Source organism: Mastomys coucha, unplaced genomic scaffold (assembly GCF_008632895.1).
Source record: "Mastomys coucha isolate ucsf_1 unplaced genomic scaffold, UCSF_Mcou_1 pScaffold18, whole genome shotgun sequence".
NCBI lineage: Eukaryota > Metazoa > Chordata > Mammalia > Rodentia > Muridae > Mastomys > Mastomys coucha.
The window spans coordinates 49,036,836-49,053,790 of NW_022196900.1; the positions used below are offsets into that span (position 1 = coordinate 49,036,836).

The following is a 16,955-nucleotide window of genomic DNA, read 5'->3' on the forward strand; positions in this document are numbered from 1 at the left end:
GTCTGTGCAGACCCGAATGAATGCTACCTCTGGGCCCTCCTGCCCTGGTGGTAGCCAGCCTAGGCCTTGACCAGGAGTAAGCGGTCTGGGTAAAATGGGGATTTATAAGACATGGTCCATGTTCTCAGGCTCATTTGGGTTGCATCTTCTTTTTCTGAGATCCAGAAGCTCTTGGACCAACCATGCTCACCTGGGCGTGCTTTAGCAGAAGCTATGCCTGTCGGCCGGGGCGACGTTTCCAGCGGCACTCAAATACCGCACGACGTCCTGATGTCCCCGCTCTTGGGCCAAGTCGAGCGGCAGGCGACCCCAGGCATCGCGCACATCCAGCCGCGCCCCCGCCCTGTGCAGCACCACCAGCGTGTCCAGGAAGCCCTCCCTCGCTGCGTCGTGCACCGGTCGGGAGAGGGTGGTGGCATCTGCGCAGTTCGAATCTGCACCATAGAGGAGCAAGAGAGCTGCTACGTGGACGTTGCCCATCATCATCACCTGAAAAGTCAGAAGAAAGAGTAGAGGGATCACGGCCAGAGTGAGGGCAAGACCCAAGAAAGAAGCCCTACATAAGAAGCCTCTTTGTTAACTACCCGGATCAGACATCCGCAGTCAGGAGGTTCTACACCTTAAAGGCTCCTAGTCCTGCTCTGGAATTTTTCTTACACACAGATTAACAGTGTATTTCCTAAGATTTCCTGGTGCTCAAACCCCTGTAGAACATCGTCAGGGGCATAGACACGCTGCACTTGCCTTTACTTGAGACGAACTGGGACTGTGTGGTAATTACTAAAAGGTGGTTGGTAAAAAAAAAGACAACCAGAATTCTCACAGAATTTTTTTGTGTTAACCTTGTCTTTCTGGAATGTTATACTCCAACTCCTTTAAGTATAAAATAAGAAAACTTGTCCCTAAAGTAATAATGTCCCCTTCCCATCTGAAGTCATTGGTCCTTTGAACTGTAACTAGAGAGTAAAGACATAGTAGACAGCACTATATTACGGATCTTGAGGTACATTCTCCAAGTGTGCAAACCTAGGCTCCCTGACTTCCCATCCACTCTGAACTATCAGAATATGATCAAGGTTTTCAGAGACATCCCGCCATAGAGAAGATATAAGCAGGGACACAGAGGTCAGAGAGAAGATGTAGGCATCCTGGGCCATCGACAGCCACTAATGTAGGAAAAAGAAAGCCCATTTTGACTTTTAACCTTCTAAAGGAATGAAGCCCTCTGGACTCATTTTAGACATCCGGCTCCTATAATACATAATGGTAATCTTGTGTTTGTTTTAGTCATTAAATGTGTGGAGACTGACTCAGTTGGTGGGATGCTGGCCTGGTGTTTTAATTTGCTCTCTATTGCTACAATAGAGACCATGACCATAAGTATCCTGGGGAAGAAGGAGTATCACAGGTCATCACTGAGGGAAGGCAAGTCAGGAACTCAAGCTGTCCAGGAACCTGCAGGGAAGGACTGAAGCAGACAATGGAGGGGTGCTCTCACTGGCTTGCTCAGCTTGCTTTTTAATGCAGGCAAATCAATGAACTATCTAAGAGTCACAATGCCCACATTGAGCTGGATCCTCCCACATCAATCAGAAACCAAGAAACTGTGCCCCCTAAGGATTTACCTACAGGCCAATATGGTGAATACATTTTCTTAATTAAGGTACCTTCTTTCCAAATTACTCATGTAAAACCACCTATAAGACCTAGCACTTGAAAGAAACTCTGGGTTCAAACTCCAATACTGAATGAACCCAGCATACCTGTCTTCTCAACACCCAGTGAGTAGAGGCAAGAGGATTAGAATTTCAAAGCCACCTTCAGGTACAGATTGTGCTGGAAGGCAGTCTCAACTGCGTGAGATTCCCAGCCCCTCCAAACTAAAAAAGGGGAGGTGGGGAAGAACTAGGAGGGAAACTGTAATCAGAATATGTTATAGGAGAAAAATCTATTTTACATAAAAGGAAAACATCATTTGTTAGAACAGTAATAAGAAAACAAAACTCGCCTCAAGTTTAAATTCTGAAAGGATAGCTTTGGACTGTCAATCCTCCTGGCACAATCCTCTTCCCAAGTAACTGTGATTCCAAGGCTACACAGAAAAACCCTCTCTAAACAACAACAATGAAAATAAATGAAGCCATTCTCATAGAGGACTGGACTGGACTAAACACCATGCTTTGTGCATGAGAAGCAAGAGCTCAACCATCTTAGCTCCCTCCATCTATCAAAAAGGCATTTTGAAATGGAATCCACAATCACCACAAAAACACATTAACTATTTTGTTGTGAGTGAGGGACTCCCAGTTCTGGGGGATCTCACACCTTCTGGCCTTGGACATCAGACATGCATGTGGTGAAGGTATATATTCAGGTAAAACACCTATACACAAATAATAAAATAATAATAAAGAAAACTAAAGAAGCCAACTATCTAAGTGGGAGTTCTGCTGCTCAACTGGAAGCTTGATTGAGGCTGGAAGTCAAACTCATAATACCAATGGGGATGTTAACTTCAAGTCACCTGCTTGCAGTTCCAAAACATGAATAAGAGTCATATTGTAGTAACTATCACATAAAACTTTCCCCAAGTTGTTTTACTTACAATGGCACCTTTTAAAGGCTCTTTAGGGTCCACAAGATGGCTCTGCAGGTAATAATAGGCTTTGCTGTCAAGCCTGACACTGTGCATTTTCCAGATTCACATGGTGAAAAGAGGGAACTATGTCCCACAAGTTGTCTTCTGACCTCCACACCCAGCCCCCTCTAAACTAAATATATAAATCAGTGCAATAAAAAATTAAAGCTCTGTAAAGTTAACTGGATGATAAACTAGGCAGAATTTGCCTTAGAGAAAACAAGAAGGTCCCAAACACCATTTTGTACAGAGAACCCACAGTTTTTGAACTAATTTTTTTGTCTAGGGCTAAGAATAGAGAACCTTTTGCTCATACTAGAATAAACTTGACCATAGGTTTGGAATGTTCACTCAGACTACAGGAAGTTAAGGACAATGTTGCGCTAATGTAATTGATGCTCTGCTACTTTTGCCTACTGTGTGTATAATAACAATCATGCTCTGGCAACTAGCCTCAGGAACAAGTCTTATTCCTAGTGCTACCTTGTCAGGCACACTTCCTTCTCCTCAGGCCCCTGCTTCTGTTCACCCATCACTCCAGCTGCCTTCTCCTCCTCTTCTATTGTTGAAAGTTTTAGCCTTAGGAGTCTTCTCAAGAATCATATTAGCAACAACAGTCTTGCTGGAACATTACAAAACAGAACAAAACAAAACAAAATAACCCACATGGATGGCCAAGAAGTTTGCCACCAGAATAAGCTTGAAGAGTGGACCTTGATAAGCCCTCAGGAACTTTTGGCTCCCAAGAGGAAAATTTAATCAGTTTGCTGTTCTGTGCTCTCTCAACTCCCTGAAAGTCAGTCATCCTTTTGAATTCACCTCTCTCCCTTTCTCCCTCCCTTCCCCTCTCTCTCCCTCCCTCCCTGTCTCCTTCCTTCCCTCCCTCTCTCTCTCTCCCTTCCCTCTTTCCTTCTCTCTCTCCCTCCCTCCTTTCTTCCATCCCTCCCGTGTGTGTGTGTGTGTGTGTGTGTGTGTGTGTGTGTGTGTGTGTGTGTGTGTATTAGAGCGGCTGGAGTGTTGTCATCACCTCATCCAACACAGTTCTGTTAGCCACAGATTGTTTTGCATTTCAAACATCTCTTATTCATTGCGCTGATGGAAGCAGAGGACATAGCCACTCAGAATTCTGTGTGATTTTAAACATGAATGAAGATGACATAATTGCACTAGTATTGCTGAATCGGTCTCTGAAGAAAGTAAAATCAACTTAGGTTTCAGAAAAAAACAGAAAGGAGAAAGTAACAATACTGTGTGTGCCGCATGTGTGTTGAAGACCTCCATCTTGCTCATAAAATTGGTTTTAAAAATTGCTCACATCTGAAGAAAGCAATCACAAGTGGGGAGGGAGGGAGGGACCTGGGAGGGAAAATGGAAGTGTGGAGAAAGGGGGGGGGGATAAAAAAATAAAAAGGTAGAGGAGGAACCCTGACCCCCCCCATAGGAAAAACAATTGGTCACATCTTTTATGGTATGGAAAAGTTGAAATAGCAAAAATAAAATGAACACTAAATTCTTTTAAGAGAGTACCTTGAATTTTTTGTTGCTGTTTTCTTTCTTTCTACTCTTCTTTTGGGAGGGGGAGGTGTTTCTATACAGGGTCTTCTCTGTCATCCCTGCGGACCTAGTTCTGAAAAGATTAGTCTGCTTCTGTCTCTTGATTCTGGGATTAAAGGTGTAGCCACCACAGCCAGCCTTATTTTCTTTCTTTTCATCTCTCTTTTTCTTTCTTTCTTTCCCTCTCTCCATTTCTCTCTCTTTTATAAACTAAGCACTTCTGTCTCAAACACCAAGTTGGTTGTGGTTCTGAACCAAAACGATTTCCTCCTTCCCCCCTATTAAATAGCTGTTAAAACTATCGAGCTGACTTTCTTTTACTTTTCTGTATTCAATAAATAATTTCTTACGTATTTTAGGACTCCAAAGGCAAACTTCTCAGCCACTGGTAACACTCCAAATGTCAAACTGTAAACTATAGACATATTATCTTAAAAGGTTCACATTTATCTTGTACAACTACTCAACCAGCCTAGAATCAAAAATATTTCCAGGCTTGACTTGCAAATGATGTCAAGGTAACAGACTCGTTTATTTTTATTCTGTGATTTAAAGTGTGTAAACTATATTCTATGTTGCAGTTCAGAAGGCACAGTCCAGCCTTTTTAGTCAAGTTGTAACTGGTGTTACTTTTCTTCACCTTATTATACACAGGCTTCTGGAATGCACATTTGTTTCACAGGAATTTTCTTTGTTAAGAGTTAGAAAGGAAGGTTACAGACGGACATTACTAGGGCCAGGACGCCTTTTAGGTTGAAACTTAGTAAGCTGGTAAAAGCAAAACCAGAAATAATCAAATAATCAATAATAAACAGTAGATGGGAGAAATAAGAATTCTCAATAGGAAATTGAAAACTCGATGCCAACATGGTTTCACTGTATGTAACAAGTTAGTTCAATGGGTGGTCGGGGAGGGCAGCAGCCACAACAAAAATTAAAACAAAAACATCTGGGGTATGCATTTCAAGTGGTAATTGAATGTTAGCTTTTCCTGAAAAAAGTTATTCCACTGCAGATGAGACACTCCTTGCCTACCTGAATCGGGGTATGACCGAAAGAGTTCGGGGCGTTGGGCGAAATCCCGGCTTCCAGCAGTGCCCGCACCTCTTGCACGCGGCCTTGGGCCGCCGCCCTGGCTAGTCTGTCTGCACAGGACTCCATGCTGCTCCAGATCGGTCTCCTCGAGTTTGCCTTCCTCGCGGAGATTCAGTGCCCGCCCAGTCGCCCAATCGTGTGACCAGTGGGGCCCTCCTTCCTCCCTCTGCAGATGGGGAGAACCACGCTCTGCTCCCGACCTGGCTCCATAGCCCGCTATAGGTGGCGCTATTTGCCCTGAATATAGCGTGAATTGGACACCCCTGAAACCACTGCTGCCCACCCCTGGGGTCGGAGAAGGGGGTGGAGCTCGGACTGCAGAAGAGATGCGGGGTTCCAGTGGGGAGCTGGGGGGTTGAAGCAGCTAACCCCCACCTGCTACCCACGATGACAGCCTTCCCCCCCATGCCTGGCCCCTCCTTGACGCGTTGGGCTCCTTCCGGGCGTGCACACCAAAGAAGCGCGCGTGTGTCTTCTGAGAAAGTGAACTGGTTCATTTTGTACCAGCTCGAAATCTCTTCTTCCTCGCCAGTGCAACACCCAGGTTTTAGAAAAAAACAAAGGAGGGTAATTTTCATCGCCACAGTGAAACTTAAGGTATTAACCTCTTAGCGAAAATTGCGTCCTCTTTTATTCAGAAGAAAGAGCTACATACTCCCCAAGCTGAGATCCCAACAACCCTAGCTCAAACAACTCATTTTAAAGGGTACGACGGCCAGTATGAAATCCGAATCTTTGCGAGGGATTTTCAGAAACATTTCTGATGTTGCGGTATCAGTGCTAGGATTCTGTACACAAATATAAAAAAGTGAGGGGGGTGAAGGCATCAGAGGGCAATCTGCTTATAAAATATTTCTATTTTATGGGACTGTTGTGAGTTTAAACGAGTTGATGTGCTGCGCATAAACGTTAAGAATTACTGCACATCCAATTGCACAGGTTTAAATTGTTCATTAAAAACGTATTTGCAATCTTGCGAGGCAGAAGGAAGAACACGCTTTGGGCAGATTTACCAGTACTAGACAAAAGGGAAGATTAAAAAGACAGTTCTCACTGGAAAGGCAACGGCTCTTTCGACATAAACTCACTGAAGTTCTGCTTGCTTCCTGCCTCCTTAGTGCCAGGATTGAAGGCCTGGCATTATTTTCTGTAGATTTTGAATAATTTTCTCTCCCCAAATTCTTTATATGGCCACAGCTATTTTGACTTTACATATGTATGTGGTGAGAATGTCAATCATATCCTGTGGACACAAAACTACAGAGAACTGAACCCTCCTTTACCAGTTCCACGGATTCAAGTGGCGCGCTGGGATTATAGGCTGCTACTAAGCGAGCTGGATTTAGTTTAAATAAACTATGTAAATTTTCTGAGGCTTTGTTCTCTCTCCTCAAGTTTAAGTAAATTATGTAAATGAGGTCTGTAAGGTAAATAAAATTTACCTAGGAAAGGTCATTTGGGGAGTACTGAATATTCTGTGAAAATCCAAGTATAAAGTGGGTTCTCAATAAATAAAAATTATTATTTTGGAACACAAACATGTTCTCTCATGTTAGTGATAGAGGCCATTAAAGTCAATTTCCTCTTTACCCTTATTCATAACTGTGTATTCCTGCAGAAGTTTTTAGGACCAAAAAGTAAACTCCTTTCTAACAGTTGTGATATATACTCTTTTTGGGGATTCAACCCTCTAAAGGGATTACCTTGGTCACAAAAGTTCCTGTGTTTTAACAACATAACTTTCAGAGAAAACCTAGTCATTAAGTTACAGGAAGTGACTCTGGGATGGGTCGCTTTGTCCAATGTTTCCTCTGCTCTGTAGCCTACCACTTTTCCTTTGAGTGTATTTCAAGAGAAAATTCGTATCCCAAGTTGGCCCTGAGAAAACTAGGCTAAATAGGGGACTGGACAGTTTATCACCGATACTGAAACATGTGTTGCCCTCTGGTTGCTAACTGGAATGAAGAATGGTGTGTTGTGTATTTGTGTGTCGAGAATTCTAATTCTAGATAACTTCTTCAAAGGAGTTATGAGTTATCAAAAATGACTCAAAAGTATTAACTTTCACATTCCAGACATTTTGAGGGGTTTGAAAATGACTTTAATGCCACACACACACACTTTTAAAACAATATTTTAAAACTGTTTTGAGAAACCCTGTCTCAATAAAACTGAAAAAAAAAACTATTTTGAGTAAATTGCAGGGGTTAGAAATCCAATAAGCACCAGTGCTCTCTGTAGAAATAACTACACCAGGTTACTGAGATTGTTTGAGATCAAAGATACATTAATACCAATGCTTTTTGGTTTTAATATCTACACTGATTTTCTACTACAGAAAAGTATAGACATTATTATCCAGATAGTCCATACAATTGTACCCAATATGCTTTCATACAGGGGATCTATGCAGTTGTAGATTTAAAAGCAGGTGAATTTACACTAATTTCATATGGCATCTTATGTCAGATTTGGCGAGGGACGTGAGTGATTGTTAGATGTTTGCATCCTTGGATGTTTGCAGGGAGATTGACTTCCTCTACTTAATTCTACCTGTCATTACCTGCCTCAGGCTTACAGCTAAAAAAATATGGAAGCGGAGAAACCCCTGCTGCTCCCAAGCCACAACAGCCAGGAAGTAGAAGGAAACAAATTTGATCCCAGACTGCATGAACACCAAGAAGCGTTCAGCGGCTTCAGACTGCTCAAACCGTGTTAGCGCAGAGCCTCTCATGTGCTGCTTCTAAATCAACGGAGAAACAAGTAATTTAATTTATGAGAGATTTAAGCTTAACTTTGTGAGATGCAGAGATTTGGGAGTTCATAAGAACTCCAGTAATTACTGCCCTGTGTTTTGAACCTTTCCACTGAATCAGTGAATATTCACTGGAACACAGAGACTCATGTTGAGTAAGAGTGACTTAAGGGTGTTAAAAATGTGTAGACCCCCAGCCTGGTGGTACACACTGCTTATCGAAGAAGCACGTAGGAGACTGAGGATGGCTGGGAGTCCCAGGCCAGCCTGGGTTACAGAATGAGAGTGACTCTGACTCAAAATACCAGAAAAAGAAATGATGTGTATGTTTGCTCCCAAGTCCAGAAATAAACAAAGTCAGTAATATAGAAATTATTAACCAATAGCACTTTACAACTTGTGATATTTATCTGAGCCTTCATCTTTATACACAAGACAAGACAGTAAAATATCAAAACCATAAGCACACTAAGATAATTAAATGAGCTGGGCGGTGAGGGCGCGCAGGCCTTTAATCCCAGCACTTGGGAGGCAGAGGCAAGTGGATTTCTGAGTTCAAGGCCAGCCTGGTCCACAGAGTGAGTTCCAGGACAGCCAGGGGCTACACAGAGAAACCCTGTCTTATTGAAAAACCAAAGAAAAAAAAAAAAAAAAAAAAAAGAAGAAGAAGAAAAAAAAAAGAAAAAAAAAGAAAAAAGAAAGAAAGAAAGAAAAAAAAGATAATTAAATGAGATAATGCATATCAGATTTCTCTATTAAGCTCCTCACAATCACTTCTGAGAGAAAATATACCTTCAATATTTCTTTTGGAAGAATGACTGAATGAGCTCCTTTTTAAAGAAATGTGGTATTACATAAAATATGTTTGGTTATAACTACTTGGCATGGAAAATTCAAAGTGTTTCACATTACATGGGTTCTTAATTATTTCAAAGTAAAAAGACACTACTTTTTATATGGAGGGTTCTCAGCCAAAGGAAGTGAGATAGCTACTGTGTCTTTAAATTGGATGCAAGAATCACACAAAGGCTGAGTCAGATGATCTGGCAACTGAACAGAAGAAGCAAAGCAAGAAAACAGGGACACTCAGAAGAGAAAGTAAGACACCAATTTTCCTGAGTCCATCTCTAATGTAACCGGGGGCAGCTGGTAAGGCCAAGAAGAGACTATGATTACACTTGAGAGCTACCTAGCTTGGGTCTTCTTACAACTGCATTTCCTCCAGCTCGGGCTACTCAGCTCTGCCCTCCTCGCCCATTTCTGTGCACAGGAAGGCCCGGCATTTTGTGTGTCAGCTCCATTACATTATGGTAATATTTTACTATAAGCTTCTCATCCTAAATAAAAAATTGAAACCGGTGAAACCCTTGTATCTTCCTTTTTCCTTTTCCTTTTTTTTTTTTTTTTTTTTTTTAACAACAAAAACAGCATTTTCGGTTACTCAAAGTCTGGCTGAGATAATAAAGTAAAATAAAACCCTTATTTATATGTATATGGAGATAGTCCTATTTATCTGGTATAAACAAAGTGAAGTATAACAGAATTTTGAGCAGGTAATTTTATTGTGGCTTTTCTATATAGAAATGGACACTCTACACTTTAAATATCCTATTATGTCTTCCCCTCTCAGCATGACCTCTGGGATTCTTCCCACCCTGCAAATGCTAAAAGGTCTCTTTTTCATTTTGTGAAATGATTCATTCTTTGATTTTCAGTTATTCTCCTACTTGTAGTCCAAAACATGCTTAACTCTAAACTATAAACATCTTCCCCACATTTAAAAAGTTAGGCAAAAATAAGGTTTTAAATAAGCAATATTGACCTTTATATGCAAATCATACCCAGGGGGTCTCCTGCTAACAGACTCCATCTCAGGTGTTAAAGTGAAGATACTGAGGTCCACCAAAGACCTGCAGGACTAGAGTTCCAGGAGAGTAAACCAGAGGAATCCACAGGAAGGGCTGAGCCTGCTGCTGCCGCTGCTGCTGCTACAGCACGGTACCTGGGAGCACCCGCTGCTTACTCCCACCTTCTGGTTTTGAGGAAAGCAAACACACTGAGAGAACTTCGTGCAGTTTTCTTAGTTTCAATTTACATAAGAGATTAGCTAACTCTATTCAGACAATTCTAACCCGCTACTAAGTAGCTCTTCCTTGAACGCAATTCCCCTTGGAGCTTGGGGATGTTTTTCAGTGGCTGAGCCTGTAGCTAGCTAGCTAGCACTTCCACAGTTCCATCCCTGGTTTTCACAGGGTTCTGTAATCATTTGAGCAAGTTGCAAGAAGGTGATTTGGTGGCAAGGGACGAAATTGACAATGTGTTGAAGAAGAATTCAAAAGCCCTCTGTGGTAAAGTGTTTACATTTTCATAAGCAGAACCAATATATATTCCCTAATTTAAAAAATAAAGCTGTCTAAAAATGATTGTGATGCTTTGGGGATTCCAATCTTATAGCAAAATTTATATTTTAATCTTCCCAGTTTTATCACCTTTTCTTCTGATTATGGTTTTTCTCTGAAATATAATGACTGTTCTGGGGCTCTTCTTCAAGATGAACTTGGTATTTTTGGTAGCACCGACAATTTTCTGTTTTGTTTTGTTTTTTTTTTCGAGACAGTGTTTCTCTGTATAGCCCTGGCTGTCCTGGAACTCACTCTGTAGACCAGGCTGGCCTTGAACTCAGAAATCTGCCTGCCTCTGCCTCCCAAGTGCTGGGATTAAAGACCTGTGCCACCACTGCCCAGCTCTCACCAACAATCTTAAGTTCACCAGGGCTTGCTGATTACACTGCTATAGCAAATTACCGACATGGACATGGTGGGTCTGTTGAGGTCTGAAGTTGGAGGATACTTTTAGGAAATTTTTTTTCTCACAGGTTCCCTTGGGCTAAATTTTGCCTGCCGTCCTAGAAGTGGGTCTTGCTTTGACTAGAAGTGGTGTTCAGTTTTGACTAGTAATTTTAAGATCTCACTCTAATGAGGGAGATTTGCACTACAAAAAGAAAAGAGAAGTCATCGCTAGAAAATTGCTGTTTGCCCCTAGAAGGCATGCTGCACTTCAGACACGGAAGCAGAGAGGCCAGGACTCCACAGGACCTGGCTGGGAATCTGCGAAGTGCAGCATCCCTGGGTGTCCTAAATAGAGCGGATCTACTCTTTCCCACCATCACCCCTCCAAAAACAGCAGAGTTGGTGACACAGATATGATCTCCTGTCACATCCGAATCTATGGCGTCTGACTCTGCTGGATACCACTCCTTCTGTGTGCTGTGAAAGCCTTGTCCTTCCAGGCAGCTAACACCTACACTGTTGGTATTTGATTACATCTTATCTGTGGATGTAGCCCCGGGGAGGAAACGGGTCCAGAGGAGACTGAAAAAAGAAATGGAAGGAGTGCCTGGGCAGTGGTGACAGGTAGATCTAGGTTTAAATTCTGGTTATTTGGTCCTACTTTGGCAGCCACCTGGATCAGCATCATCTCTAGGAACTGGGAGGGCTGAGAGGAAGGTGGCAGGAGCGGAGGGATGTAGGGACCAATATCTGAGCTGTGTGGAGCTCCTCTGCTACCCACTAGTGCTCTTGAGGCCTCAAGATGCCCAACAAACCTCTAAGAGATTAGCTCTGCCAAACAGTGATTCTCAGTCTGAAATTAGTCAAATACTTAAGTATGAGTGCAGCAGGTGAGGTTGGGTGAGGGTGAGCGAAAGGAAAGGATAACAGGGCTGGCTGGTGCCGATGCTGAGATGGGACCCATCATCCGAGGGCTTCGGAGATGGGTCAGAAGAGCAAGTATCCTTTCCTTAAATCTTACATGAGCTAGAGCATGCATTTACAGTTAAAGCCTGAGGTCACAGCCCTGGCTAGCTTTCACAAACCTGAAAACTCAGTTCTTCACTCATATAACACTCTTAATTCATCCCTGATGTGCAATTTTTATAGGAATGGGCTTTGACAAGAAATATGTTTACTAGTGACATCAGGTGAGACTACTTTGTAAAACCCAGAAGTATGACGAAGATGAAAAATATCCTCCAATGCTCACGGTCTGAGGAGGGGGAGTGGGGAGAATCACGGCACAGACACAGACCTTTACTTCTAGCACTTGGCAGAGGTAGGCATGTCTCTATGCATTCAAGGCCAGTCCAGTTTATACAGGAAGTTCCAGGCACCCAAGGGTTCATAGTGAGACTCTATCTCAAAGAAACAAAAACAAAACCCAATCAAAAAAAATACCTACATTTAAGTAACTATTTTACATTGTATTAAATATATTAAATATGGTAGTTAGAGAGGACACACACATCTGTGTACTCCCAGTGACTAAGGCAGAACAGAGAATCCAAATCTGTGCTACATAGAGAAACTGTATTAACAATCAATGGAAGATCTTTAATTATAGCACTTGGGAGTGTGTGTGTGTGTGTGTGTGTGTGTGTGTGAATGGAGTACTACTCAGCTATTAAAAACAATGAACTTATGAAACTCTTAGGCAAATGGATGGATCTGGAGAATATCATCCTGAATGAGATAACCCAGTCACAAAAGAACACACATGGTATGCACTCTCTGATAAGTGGATATTAGCCCAGAAGATTGGAATACCCAAAGTACAATCCACAAACCACAAGAAACTCAAGAAGAAGGAAGACCAAAGTGTGGATACTTCATTCCTTCTTAAAAGGGGGAACAAAATACCCATTGAAAGAGTTGCAGAGACAAACTGTGGAGCAGAGACTGAAGGAAAGACAATCCAGAGAGAGATCCACCTGGGAATCTTTCCCATATTCAATCATCAAGTCCAGACACTGTTGTGGATGCCAGCAAGTGCTGGCTGACAGGAGCCTGATATAGCTGTCTCCTGAGAGGCTCTGACAGTACCCGACTAATACAGAAGTAGAGTTTCACAGCCATCCATTGGACTGAGTACAGGGTCCCAGATGAAGGAGCTAGAGAAAGGACCCAAGGAGCTGAAGGGTTTGCAGCCCCTTAGGATGAACAACAATATGAACTAACAAGTACCCTCAGAGCTCCCAGGGACTAAACCACCAAACAAAAAGTACACATGGTAGGACTCATGGCTCCAGCAGCATATGTACAGCAGAGGATGGCCTAGTTGGTCATCAATGGGAGGAGAGGCCCTTGGTCCTGTGAAGGTTCCATGCCCCAGTGTAGGGGAATACCAAGGCCAGGAAGTGGGAGAGTGTGGGTTGGTGAGCAGGGGGAGGGGGAGGGTGGAGGGAACAGGTTTTTTTTCTTTTCTTTTCTTTTTTCTTTTTTTCTGGAGGGGAAACTAGGAAAGGAGATGTCATGTGACATGTAAACAAAGAAAATATCTAAAAAAAAAAAAGTGTGTGTGTGTGTGTGTGTGTGTGTGTGTTGGGGAGGGAGCCATACTCCCAAACCTAATAATAATCATCTCATTCCAGATTGTAGTTGAACTACAATTTAACACCATATTGCTATAATTTGAGGGAACTTTCATTCTTCCTGTATTGGTCTTCATCAGATGTTTTCTTTCCTTATGGTGGTATTTACACAGAACAGCTGAACAGTGTAAGCATTTATACAGTTCTCATCCTGTGCTATGAAATTAGCTGGGGATACAGCTCACTTCACAAAGTACTCAGGGGATCCTGAGTTTGGCCCCTAGAACGATGTAAACAAGGCTTGGTGGCCCACTGACAGTAATCCAAGCACCCAGGAGGTGTTTAGATGCTTATTTCAAACCCTGCCAACATGTGTTATTTCTAAACACAGGAGAGCCTGCCTAAAAACTGCTTTTCTTGCTTGTAGTGTGCTCGTAAAAGGCCATATCAGAGGTGAAGTATGTGGAAATCTGAAGTTAGAGAAAATTCATACTTAGTACTATAAAAGTTTTTATATTTAAAAAATGAAACAATACTCATTATGTATATAATTCAGAGTTCAGAGACACAGCATCACAGAAACTCTGAGGCTGGGATAAACCACACAGAGGGTCCAGGGAATTCTAGCTAAGGGTTTCAGTTTAAGGCAGTCCAGGATACTGTAGTGTGAAGGGAAAAGGGAGGTGTCTTTCTTATTTATTTATTTATTTATTTATTTAGGTGTTCTTGAGACAAGGTTTCTTTGTGTAGCCATACACAAAGCTGTATGGAATTACCTCTGTAGACCAGGCTAGCCTCAAACTCACAGAGATCCACTTGCCTCTGCCTTCTGAGTGCTGGCATTTAAGGCATGGACCACCCCAGCAGGCTTGAGAGACATCTTTTACTGAGTGAAAACACTGGTCCAAATGTTCAGCTTTGCTATTAGAAAATATTTTTCTTTTTGTGATTCACTAGAGTGATCTTAATGTTAGGAAGAGTGGTGGAGCTTATTTTCATCACAGTGACTCTAGTAATTAATCACTAGAAATGAAATGAAATGGCAGACCTGTAAAATACCAGAGACCCAGGCAGTAGGCTATCCCCTCTCTACACTAGGATGACAATGATGTCTTAAAACTCAAAAAGGAGGGCGGCTGTTTTTTATGTAGAATACAGCATCATTTGGGATCAGGTACATGTTGAAATACTGGTTTATGTCAACTGTAAGGCATGGCAAACTCTGGGGCGGGGAGGAGGGGGAAGAAGAGGAAGAGGAGGAGAAGGAGCAGGAGCAGCTGCTCCAGAGAGCTCCTAAGAGTGAGCGAGCAAGCGATAAAGGAGTATTTGGTAGAGGAGTACTTGTAATGTTACACAGAAATGTGTCTTGGTACTGGAGAATGCACCCAGTGCCACTTGCAGACTACTATTGACTACTAATTCCCTCACAGAATTTCATCATACATGTTTTTAGCCCTATAGGGATACAAAGTTCTAAGGAAAGCATCAAAAGAAACTTTCAAAAACGTTCAATTACTAACATCTTACATATATGCATCAATCATTTGTGTAAAGAACGTCTAAAATGTGCACCTCAACAACATGAGCACCACATACGTCAATACGACTGTGGTGTGATATATAAACATAAGGTACATAATTATAAAAACACTGGTGATTAACACTTCAAATATTTCTACTTGCTTAGTTTCAAATTAGAAAACTGGGGAATTGGACATCTTTTAGCACACATTTTATCCTTATGTTCTGTTATCAGATACTTGTTGATAATTGGGCCTTTTACATAATGAAAGCACTTCTAGATAATATTACACATAATTCCTAAAAAGTGATTTTTTACTTGTGACCATAAATGGTTTCTTTCAACAAACCCATTTTTATTATTCTATATATTCTGCATAGTACATATTCTGTACTATAACTTCTAATACTATAAATTGACATTTTAACTTTGTGTTTCATTTTGTTTCAAATAGTTCAGGATGGCCTTGAATTCCGTATGTAATAAAGGATTACCTTGAGCTGCAGATCCTCTGTCTCTATTACCAGTCGGTCTCCAGTTCCCACAGTGCTAAAATTTCAAGAAAGTGCTACCATATCAAGCAACTCTGCTTCGGTGGGGATAGGACCCAGGATTTTGCACGTTAGGAATATAGCTTCTGCCCTTTCTGTAACTCTAAGGGCCCATAATGTGTTTTATATTCCTAAAAATATACAATTTACATATGCTCAAAATTTCTACTTCCTAACCACAGATTCCCAAAGGCACCAAATTGCTTGTATAAAATAATTATATAGGGAGAAATATTGACTAGAGTAATAAAACAGCTTTCTCATAGAGCTGGGCATTAACAACTATACTCAAATGGACATATCCCCAAAGCTATATGTTGTATGCTGTGAAGAAAAAAAAAATCACCATTAAGGAGGATGACTAGGATCCGGTGAATGTTTTTAAATGAACTAAAATCAAAGCTAGCAACAAGTCACAAAATCCTTTATAAATGCTCTACTAACTTTTGGAAAAATTAAATTTCAAATCCCTTTAATCCCAGCACTGGGGATGCTGGCAGGGGTTGATCTTTGAGTTTGAGGGCAGTCTGGCCTACAGAGCGAGTTCCAGGATAGCCAGAGCTATATAGAGAAACTCTTATCTTGAAAACCAACCAAACAAACAAACAAAATTTGAGAGTTTTCCTTTTCTGCCCTTTCATTTTCTTTCTGGTCCAGGTCACTGCACCAGCTTCTCTAGCCCTCCTGCCGAGTGTTAATAGTTTTACATTTCCATACCTAAAAGATAATTGTTACCGTGATTAAAAAAAAAAAAAAAACTTTTTCAGGTGCTGGGGGGGGTCACTTTTGGAACCTCCATATTCTCTAAGATTTTTGCACACTGTATGTACATACTTTTTTCCTTTCAGTTTTCTAGATCACTGGATGTGCAAAACATACCATAGATTCTATTTTTCAAGCACTAGGCCTCATTTAAAACCTATGCTTATTGTGCTCTGTTATTCTTAAAATATTTCTACTTCTGACTCCTCCGGGACCGCAGGTGTAAATTCTCATCCTGCACCGAGAAAGCACTGATCAAAAAAGTTTCAGTGAATTTAGGCCAGCCAATAAGAAGAGTTATACAGGCCTCCGAGAAATCTTAGAGAATCGAGTGCTTGCTATTGTGTAGCAGCTTTTGATTATATTTAAAACAGTGGTACGTTGTCTTCCTATTTTAGGAAGTCAATTTTTGTTCCTGCTGCACCCCCCTGCCTGCGCGTCTCTCTCTCTCTCTCTCTCTCTCTCTCTGCTACCCCTGCAAGAAGGATTGAGGGCCTGGTGGATGGGGGCGAAATAAGTAATCCCTTAGAAAACAAGACCCTTAGCAGGTATTCCCCCTTACTCCACCCCAGGGCCAAATAAAGAGGTCTAGAAAACAAACCACCTTACCTAGGGGAGAGTGGGGCGTGTGTGTGTGTGTGTGTGTGTGTGTGTGTGTGTGTGTACGTACACTCCTGCAGTTTCCTAACTTATAACGAAGAAACGTAGGAGCC

General features: G+C 41.8%; 1 protein-coding gene across 1 annotated transcript in view; it reads right to left on the reverse strand.

Annotated features, from left to right (window-relative positions):
- The window catches only part of LOC116096224 (cyclin-dependent kinase inhibitor 2A-like), a 7,444-nt gene extending 2,091 nt beyond the window's left edge, over positions 1-5,353 (reverse strand). Inside the window, exons 1-2 of the mRNA XM_031377831.1 lie at positions 5,228-5,353; positions 191-489 (exon numbers count right to left, since the gene is read on the reverse strand). Coding sequence (XP_031233691.1) covers positions 202-489; positions 5,228-5,353 — 414 coding nt within the window. The 3' untranslated portion in view covers positions 191-201. The remainder of the gene's footprint in view (positions 1-190; positions 490-5,227) is intronic.
- Between the last annotated feature and the right edge of the window lie 11,602 nt (positions 5,354-16,955).